At 35.3% G+C, this 27060-nt stretch overlaps 1 protein-coding gene across 1 annotated transcript in view; it reads right to left on the bottom strand.

The window, feature by feature from the left end:
* LOC144437269 (uncharacterized) overlaps window positions 1-27060 on the bottom strand; it is a 33759-nt gene extending 6699 nt beyond the window's left edge. Inside the window, exons 1-3 of the mRNA XM_078126189.1 lie at window positions 27022-27060; window positions 20256-20571; window positions 5813-5949 (exon numbers count right to left, since the gene is read on the bottom strand). Coding sequence (XP_077982315.1) covers window positions 5813-5949; window positions 20256-20569 — 451 coding nt within the window. The 5' untranslated portion in view covers window positions 20570-20571; window positions 27022-27060. The remainder of the gene's footprint in view (window positions 1-5812; window positions 5950-20255; window positions 20572-27021) is intronic.

The following is a 27060-nucleotide window of genomic DNA, read 5'->3' as shown; positions in this document are numbered from 1 at the left end:
CCTCATGGAACGTTTCAGTAAACTATTTAATCGGGTGTTGTCGATCTTGCTGCAGCAGCCCCATACTGCTTGACAGTAATCAAAGTGAGGTAAAATAAAGCTATTATAGTATTGCCGCCGTGCCGATTCTGGAAGGAAGCACTTTATTCGCGCCAAGAGATATAACTTAGATTTAATTTTCTTCACAATATTGTTTACATGTGAAGACCATGACAAATCATTGTTTATGACTATTCCCAACAACTTTTCACTTAGAACATTTTCAATATCATAATCACCCAGTTTCACATTCAAGTCACTACGTGACAAGTGTGTTCGTTTCTGTCTAGTTGTAATTAGCATACATTTTGTCTTGTCAATGTTAGGGCACATTTTGTTTTCAGTACACCAATCACTAATACCACCAAGAGCACCGTTTAACTTGTACTCAAGATCTGTCACTGACTGTGCCGACGTATGAATCGTAGAATCGTCAGCAAACATATCGATTTCACAATTCGAAGTACAAAGTGGCAAATCGTTGATATACAAGAGAAACAGAAGCGGTCCTAATATCGATCCTTGGGGTAACCCAACCTCTAGGGGAACGCTATCAGAAATACAACCATTTATAGAAACCCGTTGCTTCCTATTCACGAGATATGAGTTGAATAAATTCAAGGATGTTTTATTAACACCATAAATATGCAATTTATCAAATAATATTTCATGATTCACAAGGTCAAACGCCTTCCTCAAATCAAGGAAGACTACACCAACCAGATCTTTGTTGTCAATGTGATTACACCAAGAGTCTAATAATGCAGTTAATGCCGTTTGACAAGAATGAAAAGTACGAAACCCAGACTGTTTATCATGAAGTAGTTCATTGTGGTCCAAATAAGTGATAAGGTGTTGATGGATATGTCGCTCAAACAATTTTGACAGTATTGGAAGAACACTTACTGGACGGTAATTACTAGGGTCACTTGCAATACCGCCCTTATACAAAGGTGTCACTTTGGCTTCTTTCCATATACTGGGAAAACTACCCGAGCGAATGAACCTATTGAAAATTGCAGTCAAAGATGGAGCAATAATATCAGCAGATATCACGAGAAATTTAGAATGAATCCCATCTAGACCTGAAGTTTTTCTTGGGTCTAACGATCTTAGTTGCTTTTCTATAAAATCTACTGTCACTTCAGGAATGTCAAAACATAAGTCGGATTGTTTTTCAGACACAAAGTCCCTAAGCTTATCCATGGATACATTAGACCTTTGATTGAATTTGGTCACATATTTTTCAACAACAGATGTGAACCAAAGATTTAAACCATCTGCAACTGATTTTGGATCAGTTAAGATGTCCCCGTCAATGTTAATATTTGAAAATCGTTGAGATGTCTTGCCAGGAACTAGATCTCCAAGATGTTTCCAGAATTCCTTGATGGAACAAGTTCCTTTTTTCAAAGCTGACTGATAGTAGGAGCATTTCGCCTGGTAGATGAGAGATTTTACTTTATTTCTCCAATATTTATAGACTTCAGAGCCCGTTTTTCTATTTGCTTTATCACGATTTGACCTTGCCTGGGATATCTCGTCAGTCCACCAGTCAGGTAGCCGTTTGTATTTGACCCTTTTGTCCTTAAATGGAGCATGCGAATCCAGGACACTACCAAATAACTGCATCCACGTAGCAAGACACTCTTCGGGATCGTCGAATGTTTCTATTACAGACCATGGCTGGGCTTGCAACTCAGCACGAAACTTTAATTCGGAAAAATTCTTTAGACACCTGTACTTAATAGTGTCTGCATTCTTATTGGTCGTTGCAAGTTTTCTCGTGACACATATAGGATCGTGATCGCTAATCGAAAAGTTTGCAACAAAGCTTTGAGTGATATTTTCAGGATGAGATACGAATATATGATCGATTAATGAATCTGTAGTCGACGTAACCCTTGTAGGTTCAGTTATTAGTTGTGTAAGATCGTACTCATTTTCCATGAAGTCCAGCCAGCATGTTGCCTTGTTGTCGGTACTCCTAAGGTCTATGTTAAAGTCACCTAGTATAACATGCTCTTTATTTTCTCTGGCAATCATAGTCAAACTTTCACTAAAGCTGGCTGCCCATGTATTCAAATCATCACTAGGTGGCCTGTAAATAAAAATAACTATGACAGGTTTCGACTTTGAAGAATCGATTTCAAATGCAATCATTTCAATATTGTTTTGCTCCAGATCATTCCGTCTATGGAAGGCTATATTCTCGCGAATATAAACAGCCACACCTCCACCATAATCTTTAGTATTGTTCACTTCACCCCTGTCTCGTCTAATTAAGGAATATCCAATTACATTAAGTTCATTATCACAATATCGATAGTCTAACCATGTTTCTGTGAAACCAGCAATTGTTATTTTGTTATTTTCATCAGTCAAGATAGCCTTTAATTCATCGAATTTGTTTTTCATGGAACGAACATTTAGATGCAGCATTTTAATGCCCTTTCTATAGAACTGGGAGAAGGGATCCACAAAATCTCGATTTCTGACGCTGCTAGGATCACAGGTGTTGTTCATGTCCTGATTTGCATTAATGTCCCAGTCGGCATTACTCACCTCTGCACCTGTTCTCGGTGAGCATTCATCACACATCCAAAGCCCTTCTCCTGACCAAGTATCTGCTAATTCATGTATATTAATATCAATGCAAGTCAGATGGAAATCATTGCCACATGCAAAACACTCGAGATCCGATTCAAAGTACTGTATAGGTTCACCACAGTTTGTACAAGGGCCAGGATTGTGATGTACATCTCCCGATAGTAATAATACAATTATGTTGTAATAAAGCCAGATCTGACGACCATAAACTTCCCTGTGTCTTAACTTCCTCGTTGATGTAATCGGCAGTCCAACCAGATGTGTTAATATTGTTTGAAGACCATATGGATTAGCATTTGAGTCATGGATTTTTACCACGAAAGATTCATACGAGTCTTCCAATGTTCGAGATGATACAACTCCATTGGCATTATTACACGACTTACTGGCCAAAACACACGACAGTAAAAAGCCAGTCATATAAAGGTAGCACAGTCTACTAGCCAGTGTGGTCGGCGCCATAATCGTAAACTAATCTTGGTAACTTTGGTAAATGTTGAAATTGATTGTAAACGTATTTAAGTATATATGGCAACTTAAAAAGCCAAAGGCTTTTTGGAAGACGGTGAATAGATTAGTACCTGTATAATTCTGAAGCGATGACCTAGGCCTACGTGACCGTTGTGTGTGGAAGTGACTACCTTACTACCGTAACCGTAGACCGGATAGTCTTCTTCTTCAATTTTGGTTGAATAAAAACACAAATTACACAAGTAGCAATGTTCGCAGTATAAACACTGAAAGATGGTAGAGTGCTCAGTTATGTTCTTGAAACAAATGTCACAGTTAATCATCGTCATAGTGTCCACAGGTAAACTGACCGTTTCGTACAACGCGGACAACAGGTGACGCAGGTGATATCCAAAAGCACAGTCTCGAAGGTGGAGGACCTGGCAGTAGAATCGAAAATAACCCGTCGCAGCTCCTACAATAAACGTCCAAGCTAAGAACAAGTCTTCATAAGATGTAAATATAAACTTTAAATACTGTTACCGTTGGAAGTATTGAAGAAATGTACGTGTAGACTGGAATACTGGAATATATTTAGTCTAGTTCCTATATATGTTTGTTCATCTAATGTATGATAACTGCAATCATCTCCATTAGAAGTCTGAAATTTATTTATGGTTGAGATCAATAGTTCAATGTAGGGTAAAAACTAAATTCTTTTAGTGTGGGGTCGGGGTGAGAGGTGGTTTTTTATAATGAATTTGAAGTCTGTTTTGTACCCCAAAACAAACAATTCTAAAAATGTCATTGGAAAATGGGAAAAAAATTGTTATGCATGGCACTAAAATACTTTTATTGTGCCAATAAAAGAGCTATTTTTCCTCACTACATACTGGCTTTGTATTCATAGCACTACATAATACTACATACTGATTTGAAATTGATTGTGCTATGTGCAACAATTTTACCAATTTAGTTAGAAGGGGATGGGAAAGGGGTTCTGAGGCCTTACTAAAAGAATACGTTTTTTTACCTACTGATCTCACCCCTAATGTGTTGATTTATCATACATGTACAAACTATTGAACTGTTACTTGGCATAGATATAGTACAAACTACATGTCTTATCAAACATTACTTTTCTGTGTTTGTGTTTCACTTCTTCTCTGCTACCTGTGACCATCACCAAGTTTAATACATGTTACCAGGCTAACTGTGAACCCCCTTTTGTCTTGCTATTGTTTTACACCATAAACTTCCAAGAAAGAAATATATTCCAAGGTGAACACAATATTAATTGGATTCTCGGAGAATATATATTATGTGAATGACTGAGTGATAAACAAAGTTATAAACACAGACTTGTTTGATGATGATCTAGTAAAGGACTACTTACTGTAGCCAAGACTTCTATGGTACTGACAGGGTGCAAAGTTAGGAGGAAAATTAGATTTTACTTCTCCCCTGGAATATCTAGTATCCACATTGAGTGACTGTATACCGTGAGTAAAATTTTTTATCAGCCAATCATAATATTACATTTCCTTGGTGTTAGAATGTATTTATTTTCAAGGCTATCATGTTGCCAGCAATATACTGGACAACATAGCTAATAGTAAGTGAATTAAATTAGTAATTTAGTTTAGAAACTGCTGTAGTACAGAAAACATTTTTATGACATTTTTTAATTTCTGTTTTGAAACCAATGACATTTATCACATTTCATTATTTAAAACCTTTCAAAAATATTTTGGTTAAAATTAGCAGTGTGGTCAATGAATGGGGGGTGGGGTGGTGTTTTGAGTCAATGCCATGATTAAACTGAACAATTATGAACAGGACAAACAAGTGCCTTGAGGAACAATGTACGTGTATGGAAAGCCGCAGCTGTGTTAAGTCTATGTGAATATATCTTTATATGATGTGAACAATTCATTATATGATGCAAGTACATCTGTCATTATGTGTGACAGTTACGGACATGGGTTTACAAGTATATTAACTCAATTTCTAATATTGTACTTGATAATTAACTGAATTAATCAATATCAATAGTTCACTCAATCGAAGAGATATCCTAGAACTTTTGGTTACTAAAACATGAATATTTTGTACGTCCGTGAACAGACAATCATACTTCTCATAGGGTTCCTGTCTAAAGAGCTTTATACATGTGAAACAATGGATTTTGGTTAGCAATTTACCAGATATACTTAAAATCACTGAAAATGTAACATGTAAAATTAACTATGCAGTGTGCAGTATTTGAGAATAGAGTATCTTTTGCAAGAACAAAAAGAGTGTTTCTTGTCAACAGATGGGGTAGGGGGGTCATTGTGTTTTTGTGTTACATACCTGATGTTAACTTGATAAACTTACCTATACCACTGGTGTGTTACATACCTAATGTTAATTTGATAAACTTACCTATACCACTGGTGTGTTACATACCTGATGTTAATTTGATAAACTTACCTATACCACTGGTGTGTTACATACCTGATGTTAACTTGATAAACTTACCTATACCACTGGTGTGTTACATACCTAATGTTAATTTGATAAACTTACCTATACCACTGGTGTGTACATATCTGGTGTTAACTTGATAAACTTACCTATACCACTGGTGTGATACATACCTGATGTTAATTTGATAAACTTACCTATACCACTGGTGTGTACATATCTGGTGTTAACTTGATAAACTTACCTATACCACTGGTGTGTACATATCTGGTAGTAGTCCTGGTACGACAACATTGGCAACAGCACACACAAATACAGACAATGATGCCAATAATAACCACCACAATGATGCTCACCACGATCACTGCAATAATGGCCACACTGTATAACAAAATGAAAGTTGAAACTATAGATTAAGATTGTTTTGCGACATCTACAAAGGCAGCCTAGCACTAGCAATATCACAAACAAGTCATTGAGAATGACATAGTCCCCGCTATAATTGGGTTTTAAGGAATTATCACTATACTCTGATCACGCAACAACATTTGTGAACCTAAAACAAACAGACTTAGATATGTTGTGTGTGCTTGTTGGACATGGAATATGCCTCCAACAATAAAGGATTGGTTGGGTATGGGGGATCATATCACGATGAAAATGGAGTCTCAGTTATGGCTTTGGACATGGAAAATTCACAAACAAAATGGCTGCCAGGCAGCCATATTGGATCGTATCACGATGAAAATGGATATGCACATGTATGTCATAGAACACTGTCCTAATACCATGACGAGACAATTCTTGAACTGCTGACACTAACCACTTAGCATGGATTGGCTTCAGGTATGAGAGTATAATATCAAATATCATGTCGCTTTCCTCTGTCAAAGATGCACACACTTTGTCGGTGTACCACTTCTGAAACTCACTCTTCAGAAGGTCCTTGAAAACCTTGTTTACTGACAAATCTAGAGGCTGAAGCTGATCTGTACACGATGCGGGAACAAAAATGGGAGAAATGTTGAGATTGTGGAGTTTCTGAAGTAATGAGTCAGTACGATGAGCTTTGTACAGGTCGAAAATTGCAACTGCTTTTTGATCCAGATGTCTTGTGTCTCTTTTATGGGGGGGGGGGGGGGACGATGACCTTTTCGACATATCATAGCATTGACGCTTCCGTTGACTAATGACTCTCGGTGTGGTGGATGTCCCAACTAGCCGGAAATGTGTATGATGGGTGACAGTGATCTGTTTTGCCTTGATAAAGCAGCTGCGGTGGAAGGAAGTGGCCATCGGATGAACAAGTAAATATAAGAGTGATGATCTGGCATTTGTCGTCGAGACCAGAGATCGGAACTTGATTTGCCCCCTCTAACTCCATCGTCCATTCACCAGCAGGAATTATGGAAATGCCCGTCTGATCCCAGTTGATGACAAGTTGTGGCGGAATGTTGTGTTCTGTAATTGCTGTCTTGATTCTCTGAAGAAAGCCGACTTTGAGTTCCTTGAAGTCGTCACCAACGATTTTCTTAGCTGCTTTGGTGCCTTGGCATACCCCATACTTCATAGCAATGATCGAGCCCACTCTTTATTCAGTGTGATATGACCACCAAATACGGACATCAGACTCCGGTTTTCACTGATGATCAGGCCTTTAGCAATACCAAGGGCAATCGATGTGTTGACTACACCACCTTCTATACGTAGTTGCTTGATGTAGGCCTGTACTTTAGAATCGAGTTCTCTGCCAAGTAAAATAGGTCGGCCACAGGTTGTTGGTGCTGCGATGTTTTCGGTGTTGTTGATGACGGTTTTTGAATACCATTTCTTCATTCCACGGATCATACTTTCATTGATAGGTTTTTCGAGTTGCTTGTTGAAATGTCGCACTGCGTTAGCATTACCATTTAGGATAGAGTATCGGGCAATTTTCTTTTCCTGATCATCGTCATAGTTTTGGTAGGTGCCATGTTTTCGTTTTCTAGTTGTGGCAGTCACTGCGTCATTGATGATAACCATCGCCTCTGGGGAAATGCCACATTTATCTACGTCATCTTGGTTGTTTGGATCAGGCTGAAACGGGTCTGACGGCGGCTGATAATTTTTCTGAACGAAGATGGCTGATACCTAAGGAAGACATACTTGCACTTCACTAGTAATCAGTAGTAGTGATAGCAATGGCTAAACTCAAACTTTATTTATAGCAAATTGTCTTCTGATGTTCCGGATGTGAAAAACATATTCCTTTTCAGCAGCACATCGGTTTATGTTTGTTTACAGAAAAATAATCTTTCAACATGCGGCAGTGAGAACATTTAATTGTTACAAAGTAACACTCTCGTTGCAGGGCCTCACACACAATAATGATCAGTTACAGAGGTGTTAGCACAGTTTTTACAAAGGTGATTGCGGCATGTCACACATGACGTACAACAATGAGCTTTGTAATTCATACCCTTTGTGCTCTCTTTTGAGAATCCGCCTATTTAAATCCCGCCTATTGTTTCAAGAGAGTGCAAACTCATAAAAAAATACACGTCCTAATTAGTGTTTTTACAGCATGTATTTACATTAATAACTTGGTAAACAAACATGTTACATTCTGGCTATGTATCTAGTAATTTACATAAATAACTTGGTAAACATTACATTCTGGCTATGTATCTAGTAATTTACATAAATAACTTGGTAAACATAACATTCTGGCCATGTATCTAGTAATTCACATTTAAATAATTACTTGGTAAACATAATATTCTGGCTATGTATTTGGTAATTTACATTAATTACTTGGTAAACATACATGTAACATTCTCGCCATGTATCTAGTAATTTACATAAATAATTACATGGTAAACATAACATTCTGGCTATGTATCTAGCAATTTACATAAATAATTACATGGTAAACATAACATTCTGGCTATGTATCTAGTAATTTACATAAATAATTACATGGTAAACATAACATTCTGGCTATGTATCTAGCAATTTACATAAATAATTACATGGTAAACATAACATTCTGGCTATGTATCTAGCAATTTACATAACTTGGTAAACATAACATTCTGGCTATGTATCTAGCAATTTACATAAATTACATGGTAAACATAACATTCTGGCTATGTATCTAGCAATTTACATTAATTACATGGTAAACATAACATTCTGGCTATGTATCTAGCAATTTACATAAATAACTTGGTAAACATAACATTCTGGCTATGTATCTAGCAATTTACATAAATAACTTGGTAAACATAACATTCTGGCTATGTATCTAGCAATTTACATAAATTACATGGTAAACATAACATTCTGGCTATGTATCTAGCAATTTACATAAATTACATGGTAAACATAACATTCTGGCTATGTATCTGGCAATTTACATTAATTACATGGTAAACATTACATTCTGGCTATGTATCTAGCAATTTACATAAATAATTACATGGTAAACATAACATTCTGGCTATGTATCTAGCAATTTACATTAATTACATGGTAAACATAACATTCTGGCTATGTATCTAGCAATTTACATTAATTACATGGTAAACATAACATTCTGGCTATGTATCTAGCAATTTACATTAATTACATGGTAAACATAACATTCTGGCCACGTATCTAATAATTTACATTAATTACATGGTAAACATAACATTCTGGCTATGTATCTAGCAATTTACATAAATAACTTGGTAAACATAACATTCTGGCTATGTATCTAGCAATTTACATTAATTACATGGTAAACATAACATTCTGGCTATGTATCTAGCAATTTACATTAATTACATGGTAAACATAACATTCTGGCTATGTATCTGGCAATTTACATAAATAACTTGGTAAACATAACATTCTGGCTATGTATCTAGCAATTTACATTAATTACATGGTAAACATAACATTCTGGCTATGTATCTAGCAATTTACATTAATTACATGGTAAACATAACATTCTGGCTATGTATCTAGCAATTTACATTAATTACATGGTAAACATAACATTCTGGCTATGTATCTGGCAATTTACATTAATTACATGGTAAACATTACATTCTGGCTATGTATCTAGCAATTTACATAAATAACTTGGTAAACATAACATTCTGGCTATGTATCTAGCAATTTACATTAATTACATGGTAAACATAACATTCTGGCTATGTATCTGGCAATTTACATAAATAACTCGGTAAACATAACATTCTGACCACGTATCTAATAATTTACATTGGTAATATAACAACCAGTAATCGGAGATGACTCAGCCCCCTCCCACAATGGATGTTTTCAGGGGATTGTTACCAGTCATGATGTATAAGATTGTATGAAATATAGTACCAATCACATTTTAGTAGCACTACTGTATAATTGACTGAATATTTGCAAACCTTTTTTTTGAATGTTTATTTATTTGTCTACTAATCCCTATTGTTATTTTTTCAATATAAGTGATCATTTGGCTGTTGCTATGGGTGTGGTGTTGTTGCTAGGCATATTTACATACCTTTCTTGAATGTTTATTCAATTGCCTATTAATCAATGTTTTTATATTTGCGATATACATGATCATTTGGCTATTGCTATGGGCATGGTCTTGTTACTAGGTTCATTTGCATACATTTTTAAAGTGTTTGTTCTCTTGTCTAAAAATCCCTGTTATCTTTGTAAAAAAACACCACCATTTGGCTGTTGCTATGGGCGTGGTCATGCTTGCTAAGGATATTTGCTTACATTTTTAGAATGTCTACTTACAATGTACTTGCCTCAATGATGATGTTGCCATTTGGTTGTTGGTATGGGCATGGTCATTGTTGCTATGGCCAAAATGTTTTACAGAAAATCTGCAGAATATCATCTCTAAGAACATTCCCACCAAATTTCAAACCAGTGGTTTTGGAGTTTAAATTTTTTTTTGACCAACAATAACATTTCTTGACCTAAAAGTGGCTCTACATCAGCTAAATTGCATTTGGCTGTTGCTATGGGTGTGGTCATGGTTGCTAAGGATATTTGCATACATGTATACGTGAATGTTATTCACTTGCCTACCTGATGAGGTTGTTGTTTGACCAAAACACAGCCATTTGGTAGTTGCTATGGGCATAGTTATTGTTGGTAGGGCCAAAATGTTTTACAGAAAATCTGCAGAATAACACTTCTAAGAACATTCCAACCAAATTTCAGGCCAATCTGCCCAGTAGTTTTGGAGTTTATGTTTTTTGACCAAAAATCACATTTTTTTATCCAAAAATGGCTCCAAGTTCATTATCCATTTACTAAGTTTGAATGAAATCGGTCAATGAATGTCCAAGATATGGTTCCAGACGCACGCAAGCACGGACACACACAGTCATACATGATCAGGTGTCTAAGTATGTTGAAGATTCGAACCTTCTGTATATGTATCAATCTGGGTTTCGTTCGTCTTATTCTACCGATACGTGTTTAATGGTCTTAACAGATCACATATGTATGGAGATGGATAAGGGGAAATATGTAGGAATGGCCATGTTGGACTTACAGAAAGCTTTTGACACGGTGAACCCTGAGATTTTGTTAGGTAAATTACAAGCCATAGGTATGGATGACTCAGCTGTAAAATGGTTTTCATCTTACTTGACCGATAGAAAGCAACTTGTAGATGTGTCAGGTGTTTTGTCCGATGTTGAAAATATTTGTTGTGGTGTTCCACAAGGTTCCATTTTGGGGCTACTGTTGTTTTTAATTTATGTTAATGATATGGAAATTGCTGTCAGCTGTAAACTTTTCCTGTATGCTGATGACTCCGCCTTGTTAATTTCTGGTAATAAGCTTGTAGAGATTGAGCAGATTTTAGGTAAGGAACTCATGTCAGTTAGTGAATGGTTAGGGGCAACATCAAAAGTTCAATATAATATATCTAACTTAATTGCTTAAGTTAGGTCCCAGACCCCCCCCCCCCACCCCCCCCCCCCCATCTAACTTAACTGACCTAAAATTGAAAATCGTTTCAGACTCCTACTGTATACTTCCACTTTCAAACAACGTAGCAATATAATACTGAATTATAAAAAAATAGAAAACCATTTTAACTCAGAAAAATACTTTTATTGAAAACCAACAGAGCACAACAACACTGAATTTACCCGTCAAGTCACATTGATTACTAATACTGGTATGTCTGGTTTCACTTTCTTTTTTGAAATGGGAGACATTTCGTGACTGGGTGTAGGCTCATCAGCAACATGTCACACTTTGATCGGATGATTTTTGTTTACCTGAAAAATACCGGGCCGGATCGCCTTTGTTAACTAGTTCGACTAAATTGATTGTACAGATAGATTTGATTCATACAACTTGACAAGATGTTTTGCAAACAGCAGGATACCACTTCCCATTTAAGGCCATTCCAAAGATTAGATCGGATGAAGTAACCATTTTCACTGGAGTAAAGAACTATATGTAATGTAGTAACATTGCAATTCAAACTGTAAAACATTTAACTGTCTCTGCAAAACATAGTTTCAACTAGAAATTGTATTTACCAGCTCTCATGCTTTTTAGCCTTCAAGTTGTTTCTGTCGAGTCGTGATATTCGTATATATTCGCACGTTTCCGTTGATTTTGACTGTGACCTCGCATCACGACAGTGATAAACACGTTGACGCGGCGGCCACGGCTTTCACATGCATGTTCCAACTACCATCTACAAACATCTATAAATCTATTTGAAATTGCTAAACTATTGCTGAATAATTATTTCAGGCGATCGAACTTTTGATTTTCACGAAGGATTGAATCAACATCAGTCGAACGATCAACTTGTTGCGAGTGTAGAAATAAACATTCGCAATACCACGCTATCTGCGACAATTTAGTCCAAGTTGAGAGGTCACATCAAACATGACATCTCATCGGTAATTTCCGGATTTACATTCGTATTAGTTTCACGTTATAACTTATGGCCTAACTTTAATAGAACCTTCGCGTAGGTGGATTTTTGGCAACGTCCTCTCCACATAGTCTATTGAAATCAATTATCGTGAAGGTCCTTTAAAATTTACCACTACGATTGAACGATCGGCTCTGATCACGTACCCACTGTGACTTCGTTAACTTTCAAACATATTTTTTAACGTATTTCAAAAGATTGTTTCGACTCGACCTCCGAGTCCTGGGACATGAACTCGGCTAATGACCGTCGGTCATTTTTGCATGCCACAACTTCGTTGCGCTTTCCTGTACACCGGCCCGGGATTTGCCCTGTTGTTTTTGATATTTAACTCCCAAATCTTGTTTGTTAGTTTCTGAAAGTCGTTCGAAGGGCATTTATAAATTGTGTGAGGAGAACATATATGGACCAGAAAATTGTACGAACCCTTCGCGAATTCGTGTCTCGACGACGCCAACTGATGAAATGTGCGTACGCACACTCTGGATACCCACCTCGTTCCCAAATACCTATTTTGCAGCAAATTTGAAAGCTGAACCGCGTACCGCTGATAAATCGGACCGACTGTACGCAGTGTTTTAGGTAAAAGCAGCCTTGAAATCGTACTAAATTTGCCAAGTATGGCGTTAAATCGTTTTTGACGGTTGAGAAATTATTTTGGCCAAAACCCCCCCACCCCCAAACTAAAGCAATTAAGTTTTTTTGTAAACATCGATCTTTTGACGTCGCCCCTTAGTTGACAACAAATTATCAATTCATCTAGGAAATAACCGAATCAATTCTGTTTGGCTCAAAACGTAAACTTAATTCCAACACTAAACTTAATGTTGTATGTAATAATACCCAAATCACTCACAAAACATCAGTCAATTACCTGGGAGCAGAATTAGACCAATCACTTGGTGGTGAGGGTATGGCTGAAAAGGTTCTCAAAAAGGTATATGCCAGACTGAAATTTCTATATCGAAAATCTAAATTTTTGGATTTTTTATATAACACTAGGAAATTGTTGGCTTCAGCCCTTATTCAATGCCATTATGACTATGCATGCTCCTACTGGTACAAATGCCTAACCCAACAGACAAAATCTAAACTACAAATCTCTCAAAACAAACTGATCAGATTTGTGTTAAACTTGCATTCAAGAACTCATATATCCTACACACACTTCAAACAACTAGGATGGCTTCCTATTGAACAACGAGTTGAACAGCTAAAACTAAATCATGTTTATAAATTGCTGAATGGTAGTGCCCCAGTTATCTTTCCGATCATTTCAGACTAACCAGTAGTAGGCATTCATACAACACCAGATCTAGTTCTTCCTCTATTTATATTCCAACCTTCAATACTCAAAGTCAACATTCATTCCGTTTTTCTGGCGCAAAAATCTGGAACAGTCTACCTTTGTGTATTCGTAATGTCAGCTCTTTGAAATTTTTTAAGAAAAGTATTAAAGCTTTTATGTACAAGAAATTGTATGAATTGGAAGAAAGTGGGTTCGTTTATTTACTGTAGGCTGGCCTCGCTCCATATGTAGTAGCCGGTTCAGTTTTTTAGTATATTCTGTCTGCTAATTGTCACTGTTTTTTCGTCGTTTTTTATGCTATGTAATGTTTGGTGTGGGAGGACCACAATGGAAATAAGTTGTTAAAACTTTTTTGTGTTATCCTCGGCAAAGGTATTCTGTGCTGTATTTGCTTGTTTGTGTTAGCTGTAGTGTTATTTCCTTCTTTTTTTTGTGGTTTCCTTAATATTTTTTGCCAAATAAAATCACATCAAATCAAATCACGCACGCATGCATGAAGCTCAATCTATAAGCCCCCTTATCTATAGACAGCCTTACATGTCTTCTATGCATTATTCCAAATGGGGCATTTATATAAGAAATTTACTTGATAAATATAGTGAGAACAGTATGTGGTCAAATCTTTGCAAGTTTAATTCTAGAAGGTTCATGATAATTTCTGCCAAAAATTTTGTAAATCTTAGTACGGGGAATTACATAATGACATTAAAAGAAAAAGTACTGATAAAAACAAAATGAGAATATATAGAATATTTAAAACAAATTTTGGTTTTGAGAAATGTCTTCTACAAATTAAAAATCCTGTTTGTAGAAAACTAGTGACTAAATTTAGAATTTCAGATTATAATATTCAAATTGAGTTGGGGAGACAGTGTACTCCCAAGATTCCTGTAGATTAAAGATTCTGTAAATTTTGTCTAATTACAGTACAGTTTTCGCCTAAGCTTTTGCATCAATGCGCGTTCGCATCGCTTCATCTTCGCTTTGCCTCAACGTCAAGTTTACGGGAGATCGCTTCCCTTTCACGTTGAGTTCGCATTCGCATCGCACCCCATTCGCATCACGTCCACTTTGTTTTTGAATCGCATTGTGTGGAACAGGTGCTATTGTACCGACATACTTGCATGATAAAGGATTTGAAATGAAAAGTATAGATCATTACGGTTACTAAAATTATGTGGGGTTGTACTTTACTTTTCTGTCTACAGCACGATAACCCTTTTGGTTAAATTTGCGTTAATAAATGTTGAGTATCACGCAGTCCTTTCCGATCTCCTGTTTGGTCATTATCTAGAATACACTACCTTCGATACATGAACGAAGTTTTTATTTTTATTTGCCGCTTTATGTACTTTACTCTCTTTATACCTTTAAAATGAAACTTACATGACTCAAATTACAGAAGTAAGCGAAATACAACGTACATCTATGTTGAAAGTTTTGTATCTGGACCCCATATTTTTTTGCATTCCCGACATTGGTGACAATGTCGCATTTTAAATAAACTTAAAACTTACGAAAATTTGGTTTTAACTTTTTTTCTTACGTTAGTTAAGACACATTTAATGGGGCGTCCCACTCAGTTGCTTCAATATCATAATGTTTCTCCATTTCCCTTTTCCATACATGTAACGACCATGTATTTTGGCAAAAGGAGGAGGGTTTTAGTAATAGGCTTCTCCTCATTTCTTGAAGCACATATTCTTTTTCGTATTGCCTGTCCGAACCAGATAGAGACGTAATTTACCAATAATGTTTTTTATACATAATGCAATCCCATGACAAAAAATAAATCTTTCTCGGTTACACGACATCAATTGAAATACATTTTGGTGTCCAATCTCTTAATCCTTTTTTTGCATTTCTCTGCTAGACATCGGTCATATGCAAACAATTATGAAATTGAATTCCCCATTTATGATCAAATATCGCGAGCTTACCCATAGTGAGTCTATGATCTCATCATGCACTATATTTGTTGACACAACTAAATGATAGTTGCCAGGCAACCATATCTCATTACAATAGTTGCTATGCCATTCGGCCATGACCTAGATTTGAACTCACAGGCAGCCATCTCCACTTGTATTGAAAGTTCGTCAAGATGCCTACCCCTTCACCTCTATACTGCTCTTTCACAACTCCAGGTTAGGTGTTTCATATTCGGACTGTATAGGAATACTTATATACCATCAAAATGAGTAAGGGTACTGCAGTGTTGGTGCATAGGAATATGAATATGAAATCATTCCTGTTCTGACTTTGGGGTTTCTTTTGAAAAATTTCCATAGTGGTCTGAGTCGTGGGGTAAACGGTTGTTAACTGATTACCATTAACTTGTATGTATATAGTTTAAAACAGTTTCATGTGACAGCATAATTAAACGCTTCTTAACGATTAAAAGAGGTTTAATTTCCAAATACATCGGCTATTCAAATGCCCTTTCTTATATAGCACTTTCCCACATATCATACTGTGCTCAAAGGTCTTCACAGTTATTATTCCCCGGTGTTGACCATAATGGCTGGCAATGGGAAACGAAAACTATATCGGCGACCACAGATGAGAAAATTATTGCAATCATGAACTTTATACTTTCGCTTTGCAACTTATACAGATGACAGCATTATGGTCGTTTCGATAAATTGTCAATTTGGTACGTAGTTTGGCGTTTCGCTACATACTGTTGGACGTTTCACTACATTATTCGCCCATTATATGTTGCGGGGTTCGTGACCTATGACGAACGTAGAAAAGCTTAGTGTACCGGGCTTTCTGCAAAGAGGACTTGTGTTTATCACCACTTTATTTTTGCTCACCACTGTGCAATTGCTTTTTCTACATTTGTTAACACATTCTGTGTATGTTAGTGGTTTGTACAAAGGGATCGTCCCGTTTGTAAAATCGATTTGACTGGTCATTCCATTTAATTGTGGTGACAGTTGTGGCCGAGTTCACTAATTAGTGGCCCACACGCACTGACCGACCAACCCTAGCGGGGATGATTTGGTAATTGGGGAGCGGGGACGATTTGGCATGGGGACAATATAACGCACCACCCCCTAATAAATCCATGCTTAGAACCTATCTCAGAATTTTGAATTTTAGGTTTGTTCTTTTGTCTGTCTCTCAGACACCCTGTTTCCTTGAAATGTTTCAAAAACCGGCCAATCGCATTTCTAGATACCAGAATAAGATCTACCTCTTTAAGACAGGCTTGGATGTCAACGATACGTACACCGATGTTGTAGAGGGACACAATTCTTCTTCGCATATACATGTTAATTCGGTAAGGACAGACGAGGGACATTGGTGATGATTGCATGTTTAGAGTCGTGTATTTTACTAGACAGAATTCACGACGTACAGCAGTGAAAATAGATATGCAAATACTGTCACACCTTTCACAGTATCGCTTCACCTTCATTGTTGTTTGACGTGAAGCGACCTTCATTGTTTTTTTATGCGATGCGAACAAGAAGTGAATGCGAAGCAAAATGACTGCGATGCGAATGCTGTCATGAAGCGATTCCAAGTTACGAAGCAAATTGATTGAAGCGATAATGAGGTGATGCGACTGCGAAGGCGAAGCGAAGCGAACATGAAAAATGCGACATCTTAAGCAAAAACTGTACTGTATGGTAGAAGATGAATTACATCATTTAATTCTTTGTTCTCATTATACAAATGAGAGAAAGGCACTTTTTTCTTCTTTGTCATTAAATAATTCATATTTCCATTCCTTAAATGACAAAAGTAAAGTTTTGCAAATTTTGACCTCTGATGATAAACATCCTCTTGGAAAATATCTTGTTGATGTAAACAGTCCTCCAGCAGTTGGCTAAATGACTGTATTGTATTCACTTTATTTCTGTATATGTTATTTTTGTATGCTCGAGTACATTAAGGCAAGGTTTAAAGTGAGGGCGCCTTCTAGCGGCAGACATAATTGAGAATCATGTACATGTACTACCTTTAATATATAATTTACAACAACGTGGCAAAATATCAGCCACTTTGTTAAAATTTAGGAAAGGTCATAGAAAATTTGCAAAAAAATCATGTATTCATATCAACCCAAACAAATCAAGATATGTTTTACATCTGAAATGTCAAGTTCCCATCAATGATCAATCTGGCCATGTAATATTACATTATTATTACTTGGTAAACATATCAATCTGGCCATGTAATATTACATTATTATTACTTGGTATACATAACAATCAGACAATGTAATATCACATTTATTATTACTTGGTAAACATAACAATCTTACCATGTAATATTACATTATTATTTATTGGTAAACATATCAATCTGACCATGCAATATTACATTATCATTACTTGGTATACATAACAATCTGACCATGTAATATTACATTATTATTTATTGGTAAACATATCAATCTTACCATGTAATATTACATTATTATTACTTGGTACACATATCAATCTTACCATGTAATATTACATTATTATTACTTGGTAAACATATCAATCTGACCATGTAATATTACATTATTATTTATTGGTAAACATATCAATCTGACCATGTAATATTACATTATTATTTATTGGTAAACATATCAATCTTACCATGTAATATTACATTATTATTACTTGGTACACATAACAATCTGACCATGTAATATTACATTAATATTACTTGGTAAACATATCAATCTGACCATGTAATATTACATTATTATTTATTGGTAAACATATCAATCTTACCATGTAATATTACATTATTATTTATTGGTAAACATAACAATCTGACCATGTAATATTACATTATTATTACTTGGTAAACATATCAATCTGACCATGTAATATTACATTATTATTACTTGGTAAACATATCAATCTGACCATGTAATATTACATTATTATTTATTGGTAAACATAACAATCTTACCATGTAATATTACATTATTATTACTTGGTAAACATATCAATCTGACCATGTAATATTACATTATTATTTATTGGTAAACATAACAATCTGACCATGTAATATTACATTATTATTTATTGGTAAACATATCAATCTGACCATGTAATATTACATTAGTATTACTTTGTAAACTTAACAATCTTACCATGTAATATTACATTATTATTTATTGGTAAACATATCAATCTGACCATGTAATATTACATTATTATTTATCGGTAAACATAACAATCTTACCATGTAATATTACATTATTATTTATTGGTAAACATATCAATCTGACCATGTAATATTACATTATTATTTATTGGTAAACATATCAATCTGACCATGCAATATTACATTATCATTACTTGGTATACATAACAATCTGACCATGTAATATTACATTATTATTTATTGGTAAACATATCAATCTTACCATGTAATATTACATTATTATTACTTGGTACACATATCAATCTTACCATGTAATATTACATTATTATTACTTGGTAAACATATCAATCTGACCATGTAATATTACATTATTATTTATTGGTAAACATATCAATCTGACCATGTAATATTACATTATTATTTATTGGTAAACATATCAATCTTACCATGTAATATTACATTATTATTACTTGGTACACATAACAATCTGACCATGTAATATTACATTAATATTACTTGGTAAACATATCAATCTGACCATGTAATATTACATTATTATTTATTGGTAAACATATCAATCTTACCATGTAATATTACATTATTATTTATTGGTAAACATAACAATCTGACCATGTAATATTACATTATTATTACTTGGTAAACATATCAATCTGACCATGTAATATTACATTATTATTACTTGGTAAACATATCAATCTGACCATGTAATATTACATTATTATTTATTGGTAAACATAACAATCTTACCATGTAATATTACATTATTATTACTTGGTAAACATATCAATCTGACCATGTAATATTACATTATTATTTATTGGTAAACATAACAATCTGACCATGTAATATTACATTATTATTTATTGGTAAACATATCAATCTGACCATGTAATATTACATTAGTATTACTTTGTAAACTTAACAATCTTACCATGTAATATTACATTATTATTTATTGGTAAACATATCAATCTGACCATGTAATATTACATTATTATTTATCGGTAAACATAACAATCTTACCATGTAATATTACATTATTATTTATTGGTAAACATATCAATCTGACCATGTAATATTACATTATTATTACTTGGAAACATATCCATCTGACCATGTAATATTACATTAATATTACTTGGTAAACATATCAATCTGACCATGTAATATGACATTATTATTACTTGGAAACATATCCATATGACCATGAAATATTACATTATTATTTATTGGTAAACACAACAATCTGACCATGTATCTAAGTATTAAAAATGTCTTTACCTCAACTGTGCTTCTGCAATACGATCATCGGCATCATAACAGCAGTACTTGTCAGTCAGAGTACCGCAGCAATAAATTCCCCCATCAAGAAGTCCATCACATTCAAAAGAGTCATGCCATTTGCCATCACTGTCAAAGTATCCTGTGCATGTTTCACCAGTATCACTACTATCAAAATAACAGCAGTATTTGTTGGTCAAAGTACCACAACATTGGTCTCCTCCATCTAGGATTCCATTGCAGTCAAAAGAATCATGCCACTGTAAATTACTATCAACGTATCCCATGCATGTTTCATCAGCTGTGACATACATCACTGTAAATAAAATCAAACATCAAAAATTTTACTTCAATTTGCCAAATGATTGGCTTTGAACACAAATGTATTATGGTATGATATGGTCTTCTGCCGTGTACCGGTACACTCCCTTGTTTGTATTATACCATGTAGTATTGGTTTCCAAGTCTTTAGAAGTACACAAGATAAAAGAGATTTGTTGACATTTAATCTCAGTGCAAGCTGGACTGTTTATATACCTATTTCTAGGAATACGCTATCTTGTATATGAAAATCTACATGTATATCATTTGAATTGTTCAAACTTACTCAAACTTTGAAAACAATACCGTAAGTTACATGCATTGTAACAAGTGCATTTAAGAATTGACTGGAATGATAAATGAAGGGTAAACCATTTGATTGGGGGGGGGGGAGCTGGAGGATATGGACACAAAAAAAAATTTTGTTTTCAACCATCACCACATCATGACAGCAATTTTTATTTTACTTAGTATTGGTACAGCAAATTTTTTACATATAAATATATGCTTTAAATTTGACTTTTCACCTTATTGCATCACATCACGTTACTTTTCATTTTTTGAAATTGAATTTCCTCACAACAGGAAACATACGAAATGAATGTAGCTAAAAAAAATATTTCAAAAGTAAGAGGTAACAGTGAATACAGCTTTAATATTCCCAAGTGGCTGGTAAACTGGGAAAGTAGGCAGTAAAAGTTGAATAGAAGTTTGAGGGAGCCAAGGGGGAGGGTACAGGAGGGGTCCCCCCTTCCCATCCTTGAGATTTTTGAAATTCAAAGACTAAAAGAATGCTTTCTGGTGCTATTTTAACATGTCAAGGTATTTATAATACAAATTAAAGCAGTGTGGGGGCGGGTGCCCAATAAATTGGTGAAATTCATGAACTAAAAGAATGCTTTGTGATGCTTTTTAATATGTCAAGGTGGCAACAATACTAGTTAAAAGTTTGAATCAAAATACACAAGAGCAGTGTGGGGGTGGGTACAGGGGGGGGGGGGGGGTTTACCCCCTCCCGCCTGTAGACATGTTTGAAAATTTAAGGACTAAAAGAGTGCTATCTGGTGTTTAACATGTTAAGGTAATAACAATACCCTTTTCTGATCACGATTGATAATTTAAATTCAGAAAACTAAGACCAAACAAAATTCCTGAAAAGTATATTGTTGCATACATATACTATACAAAATTATTTGATCATTTTATGACAATAACATTAGTCATTGAGAATGACATAGACTCCGCTATGATTGGGTTTTAAGGAACTGGCAGTTTATATGTTGTCATTTTCTTGATATATCACTACTCAGATCACGCAACAACACTTGTGAACCTAAATCAAACAGACTTAGATATGTATGTGTCTGCTCGTGTTGGCCATGGAACATGCCTATTCATGTTGTGTCTCCTCGTTGGACATGGGACATGCCTATTCTTCAAGATAACGTGATGGAATAATCCATTCAACAATAAAGGATGGGTCGGGTACGAGGGGGGGGGGGGGAACCTGTCCTAATACCAACCAACTTTGAATGAGATCTGTTTAAGCATGTCTGAGTTAAGGCTTTGGACATGGAAAATTTGCAAACAAAATGGCTGCTAGGCGGCCATATTGGATCGTATCATGAAACGAATTGACGTGCATATGTACATGTATGCTATTGTATGTTGCCCCATTACCAAGTTTGAAAAAAATCGGTCCAGGCATCGACAAGAAATGGCTCGGACGGATAAACGGACACAAGGACGTACGGAATCCAATCCATAAGTCCCCGTCCCGGACGACTAATTACAGGATATTTTCAAGTTAAGTCAGGTCAGTATTCTTAGTAATTTAATTTGATGGTAGTATTTTGGTTTGTTTCAGCATTTACCAACAATAGTATAACCTTTGACAACAAACTTTAAAAGTTTAGGTGCCACTGCATCAGAAACACATGTACCTAGGACTTTGACATTTATAGCTTGTTTCTTCACTTGCAACATAAGTTTTTTTTTAGCTCATATTATGGAAATAAATTTTTTTGTCTTGAGTTGCTGAGCTATTTTCTTTCGTGGCCAGCGACAATTTTTTCTCTCTCAAAAATCCTCCAGTTCACCCCCTCCCCATTAGATGGTGTACGTTACAACCCTAACCACCCAGTCACTGCTAAAATTCTACCAGTCCCTCAATGGAAGGTGACCAGGTTTATCATTACCATTTACACCTCCACTCACAGTATAGTTCCTATACATGTATCGTTATCATTTACACCTCCACTCACAGTACAGTCAAAGATGTTACAGACACTAGAAGTCCTGAGATGCATAAGATGCAATTTAAAATCCATCCACAGCCACCCCCACAGTTATGAACATGATCATGTCTTTGTTAATCAATTAAAAATCTAACCAATAACAGTCCTTCATATTAAAAATTAGTGTTTATTGTGGCATATGATGTAAATGTCCAACTATAGTCTATTTGTCAGCTGTGGATGCTACTTATACAATGTTTAGGTCACTTTAACAGTTGGGGTTCACTGATTGGATGAATTACACCTTTTTGTGCTGATTGAGGGACTTTGACAAGACATATATTTTTTTCTGGTGATGGGCAATATATCCTCATGCAGGCTTTGCATTTGTTTCAAAATTAGGATATTTCTTTATCTTTTCTGAATAATACATGTAACAATATACATTTGAGTATATTCCAAATCATATAATATCTTATACAGTGGTTTACTTGGCTATGATGTACAAGCATGAATTGAGATTATATTAAGCTGAACGTTGCATATCCAATGTGCGCTAAAAAGAATTGAGCAAAAGTTTACGACCATGGGAGTGGGCTGAGCAGTCATTGGGCCATCAAAAGTCTGAAAGTCTTGAAATGTTTTGCTCTTTATTTGGGATTTTTTGGAACCAAATTAAACTTCAGGAGAAGTTATTAACCAAGTGCACATTCGCAAAATATCTTTCAGCTTTGCCCCAACAATATACACTTCCATTGTAATGCATAGCATAATTGTTTCAATTCTAGTATTTTATTACCATATTCAAGCATTGTAAGACTATAAATTATGTCTATGGTTTGATATTTTATGCCTCTACATGGCCTCCTACACTGTCTTTTTTTCAATTTTTTTCACCTTTGGAGTTGTCCCCTTCCAATCAGTAGCAATCAAGGTGATAATTGTTTTTCTCCCAAAACAAGATGGAAGGTGTCTGGCTAAGTACCTCCCTGTATAGGTTAGAGCTAATTAGAGACATCCCATGATGCATGGGGGGGGGGGGGGATCACCTTAATTTGGGATTCAAAGGGGGGGTCATCATTTTTACGAAGTGAAATAAGAGGGGGGGGGGGCACCTTGTTTTCAACTAAACAAAATCATGAGCCATGCTCCTGTACTTAAATGTCCATACATTTAATATCATAACTAAGCCAAAGCCCCTAAGTTCGCACAGCTGGGTAGATTCACTTGTGAGATCATAGATAGTGCTCTTGGCGTGGAGATTGCACATTGTACATAGAACGCGCATGCGTAGTCATTGTACAGCAATGCATCCTTAGGTAAAAATGTCAGAAAATGGGAAAAAATTTGTTATGCATGGCACTAAAATACATTTATTGTGCATATAAAAGAGCTATTTTTCCTCTCTACATACTGACTTTGTATTCATAGCACTACATAATACTACATACTGATTTGAAATTGATTGTGCTATGTGCAACAATTTTACCAATTTAGTTAGAAGGGGATGGGAAAGGGGTTCTGAAGCCTTACTAAAAGAATACGTTTTTTTACCTACTGATCTCACCCCTAATGTGTTGATTTATCATACATGTACAAACTACTGAACTGTTACTTGGCATATCTATAGTACGAACTACATGTCTTATCAAAAATATCTTTTCTGTGTTTGTGTTTCACTTCTTCTTTGATACCTGTGACCATCACCAAGTTTAATACATGTTACCAGGCTAACTGTGAACCCCCTTTTGTCTTGCTATTGTTTTACACCATAAACTTCCAAGAAAGAAATATATTCCAAGGTGAACACAATATTCTCGGAGAATACATATTATGTGAATGACTGATAAACAAAGTTACAAACACAGACTTGTTTGATGATGATCTAGGAAAGGGCTACTTACTGTAGCCAGGACTTCTATAGTACTGACACGATGCAAAGTTAGGAGGAAAATTAGATTTTACTTCTCCCCTGGAATATCTAGTATCCACATTGAGTGACTGTATACTGCGAGTAACATTTTGTCAGCAGATCATAATATTACATTTCCTTGGTATTAGAATGTATTTATTTTCAAGGCTATCATGTTGCCAGCAATATACTGGACAACATAGCCAATAGGAAGTGAATTGAATTAGTAATCTAGTTTAGAAACTGCTGTAGTTCGAAAACATTTTTATGACATTTTTTAATTTCTATTTTGAAACCAATGACATTTATCACATTTCATTATTTAAAACCTTTCATAAATATTTTGGTTAATATTAGCAGTGTGGTCAATGAATGGGGGGTGGGGTAGGGGTGGGGGTGTTTGGGTGGAGTTTTGAGTCAGTGCCATGATTAAACTGAACAATTATGAACAGGACAAACAAGTGCCTTGAGGAGTGCAAACGTGTACATGTATGGAAAGCCACAGTTGTGTTAAGTCTAAAGAAAACAATTTATTGACTATATGATGTGAACATATCTTTATATGATGTAACCAATTCATTATATGATGCAAGTACATCATTATGTGTGACAGTTATTGACATGGGTTTACAAGTATATTAACTCCATTTATAATATTGTACTTGATAATTAGCTGAATTAATCAATATTAATAGTTCACTCAATCGAAGAGATATCCTAGAACATTTGGTTATTAAACCATGAATAGTTTGTATATCAGTGAATTAACAGACAATCATACTTTTCATAGGGTTCCTATCTAAAGAGCTTTATACATATGAAACAATGAATTTTGGTTAGCAATTTACCAGATACACTTTAAATTACTGAAAATGTAACATTTAAAATTAACTATGCAGTGTGCAGTATTATGCTTTGAGAATAGAGTGTCTTTTGCAAGAACAAAAAGAGTGTTTCTTGTCAACAGATGGGGGGGGGGGGGTTATTGTGTTTTTTTATTTGTCAGAGGGGGGTTGGATTGTTTTGTGGATGAATTGCAGGGGGGTCACTATTTTTAAGTACAACATGAACAAATAGTCACCGGCCTACCCCCGGCCTTAAAAACTGATCACTCCCTAAGTGCTATCTATTAAAACTCGACCTGAAATATTTTGCTATCATTATATATGGTTTGTTTTATCCTTGTCAAGCATTGTGAAAAAATAAAATCTACCTACCTACCCAATATGATGGGATAGGTTGCCCGTTGACCAGCTTTTTTACTTTTTCTGGCCTTACATATGATATTTAATTGCGTATGCTAAAATCTACATTATGTAAATTGCATGAAAATTTATGTAAATTAGCCACTTTTCTAAATTTTACATGCATGATTGCACCAAGGCAAAGTTCTGCCCCCCCCCCCCCTCTTCATAGTAGAGATTGATACATTTGTAGCAGCAAGATTCGTACGATATTTTCCTAATGACAGCTAATTTGATCAATAGAAAGTTTCCTAGATCCAACATGTCGCATACAGTTTAATCAGTGTGTGTCTTTATTTTATTAAATCATTTTTGTGAAAGGAAAACGTACATGTACAGAAAGAAGTTTGTAGTCAGAGCTCCCGGTTAGTGAATAGCAATTCTTACGAACACTTCCGGTCTTTATTTCCACGAAACGTCGGCTCACTGTTTTTTAGGAACATAACATATAAATACTGTTTAGAAAAATGCATGTTGACCAACCGTACAATGTTTTGGCGACACTGATACAATTGCCTTGATAACTGATGTGGTAAATTTATGAAGATTGGCTCGAGGATTCTCTGTATATGAGATGTGACGAAATGAGATGAGGTTGCGATACCAGTTAAATACAGCTAGGACACTCATCAGTCGCTAAAACTGCGTTGACTGGGTGCGTCACACAAAATAAAACCAATATCTGACACAGTCTCAAATTAAAGCATCACTATGACAAAAACCCTGGCTCTGGATAAAATATAAGATAAAACCTTCGACATTCATGACTGGATTGCAACTCGTCCTACATCTAGTCAAGGATGTACATAAAATCTTCCATCAAATACACTGCACCGTTAACATGCCATGTACCACTACTGCCATGGCGGCCAGCACACAGCCACAGCCACTGTTGTTGTATGCGACGACAAAGAATCGATTTCAGTCACAAACACCATAACACCAATATAATACGCTTTGCATTATCAACAGTGTGTTATTTATAAAATGCACTAAAAAAAGTAAAAACGTCGAAGATTACCTGCCGAGAGCAGAACGATAAAGTAACGTACCACTTGCATCATCGCTTTCTGTTCTACCAACTCGTTGAG

Source organism: Glandiceps talaboti, chromosome 1 (assembly GCF_964340395.1).
Source record: "Glandiceps talaboti chromosome 1, keGlaTala1.1, whole genome shotgun sequence".
In the NCBI taxonomy this organism is placed as follows: domain Eukaryota; kingdom Metazoa; phylum Hemichordata; class Enteropneusta; family Spengelidae; genus Glandiceps; species Glandiceps talaboti.
Note: the sequence above shows the minus strand (reverse complement) of the source record. Positions and strands in the feature narration are given on the sequence as shown.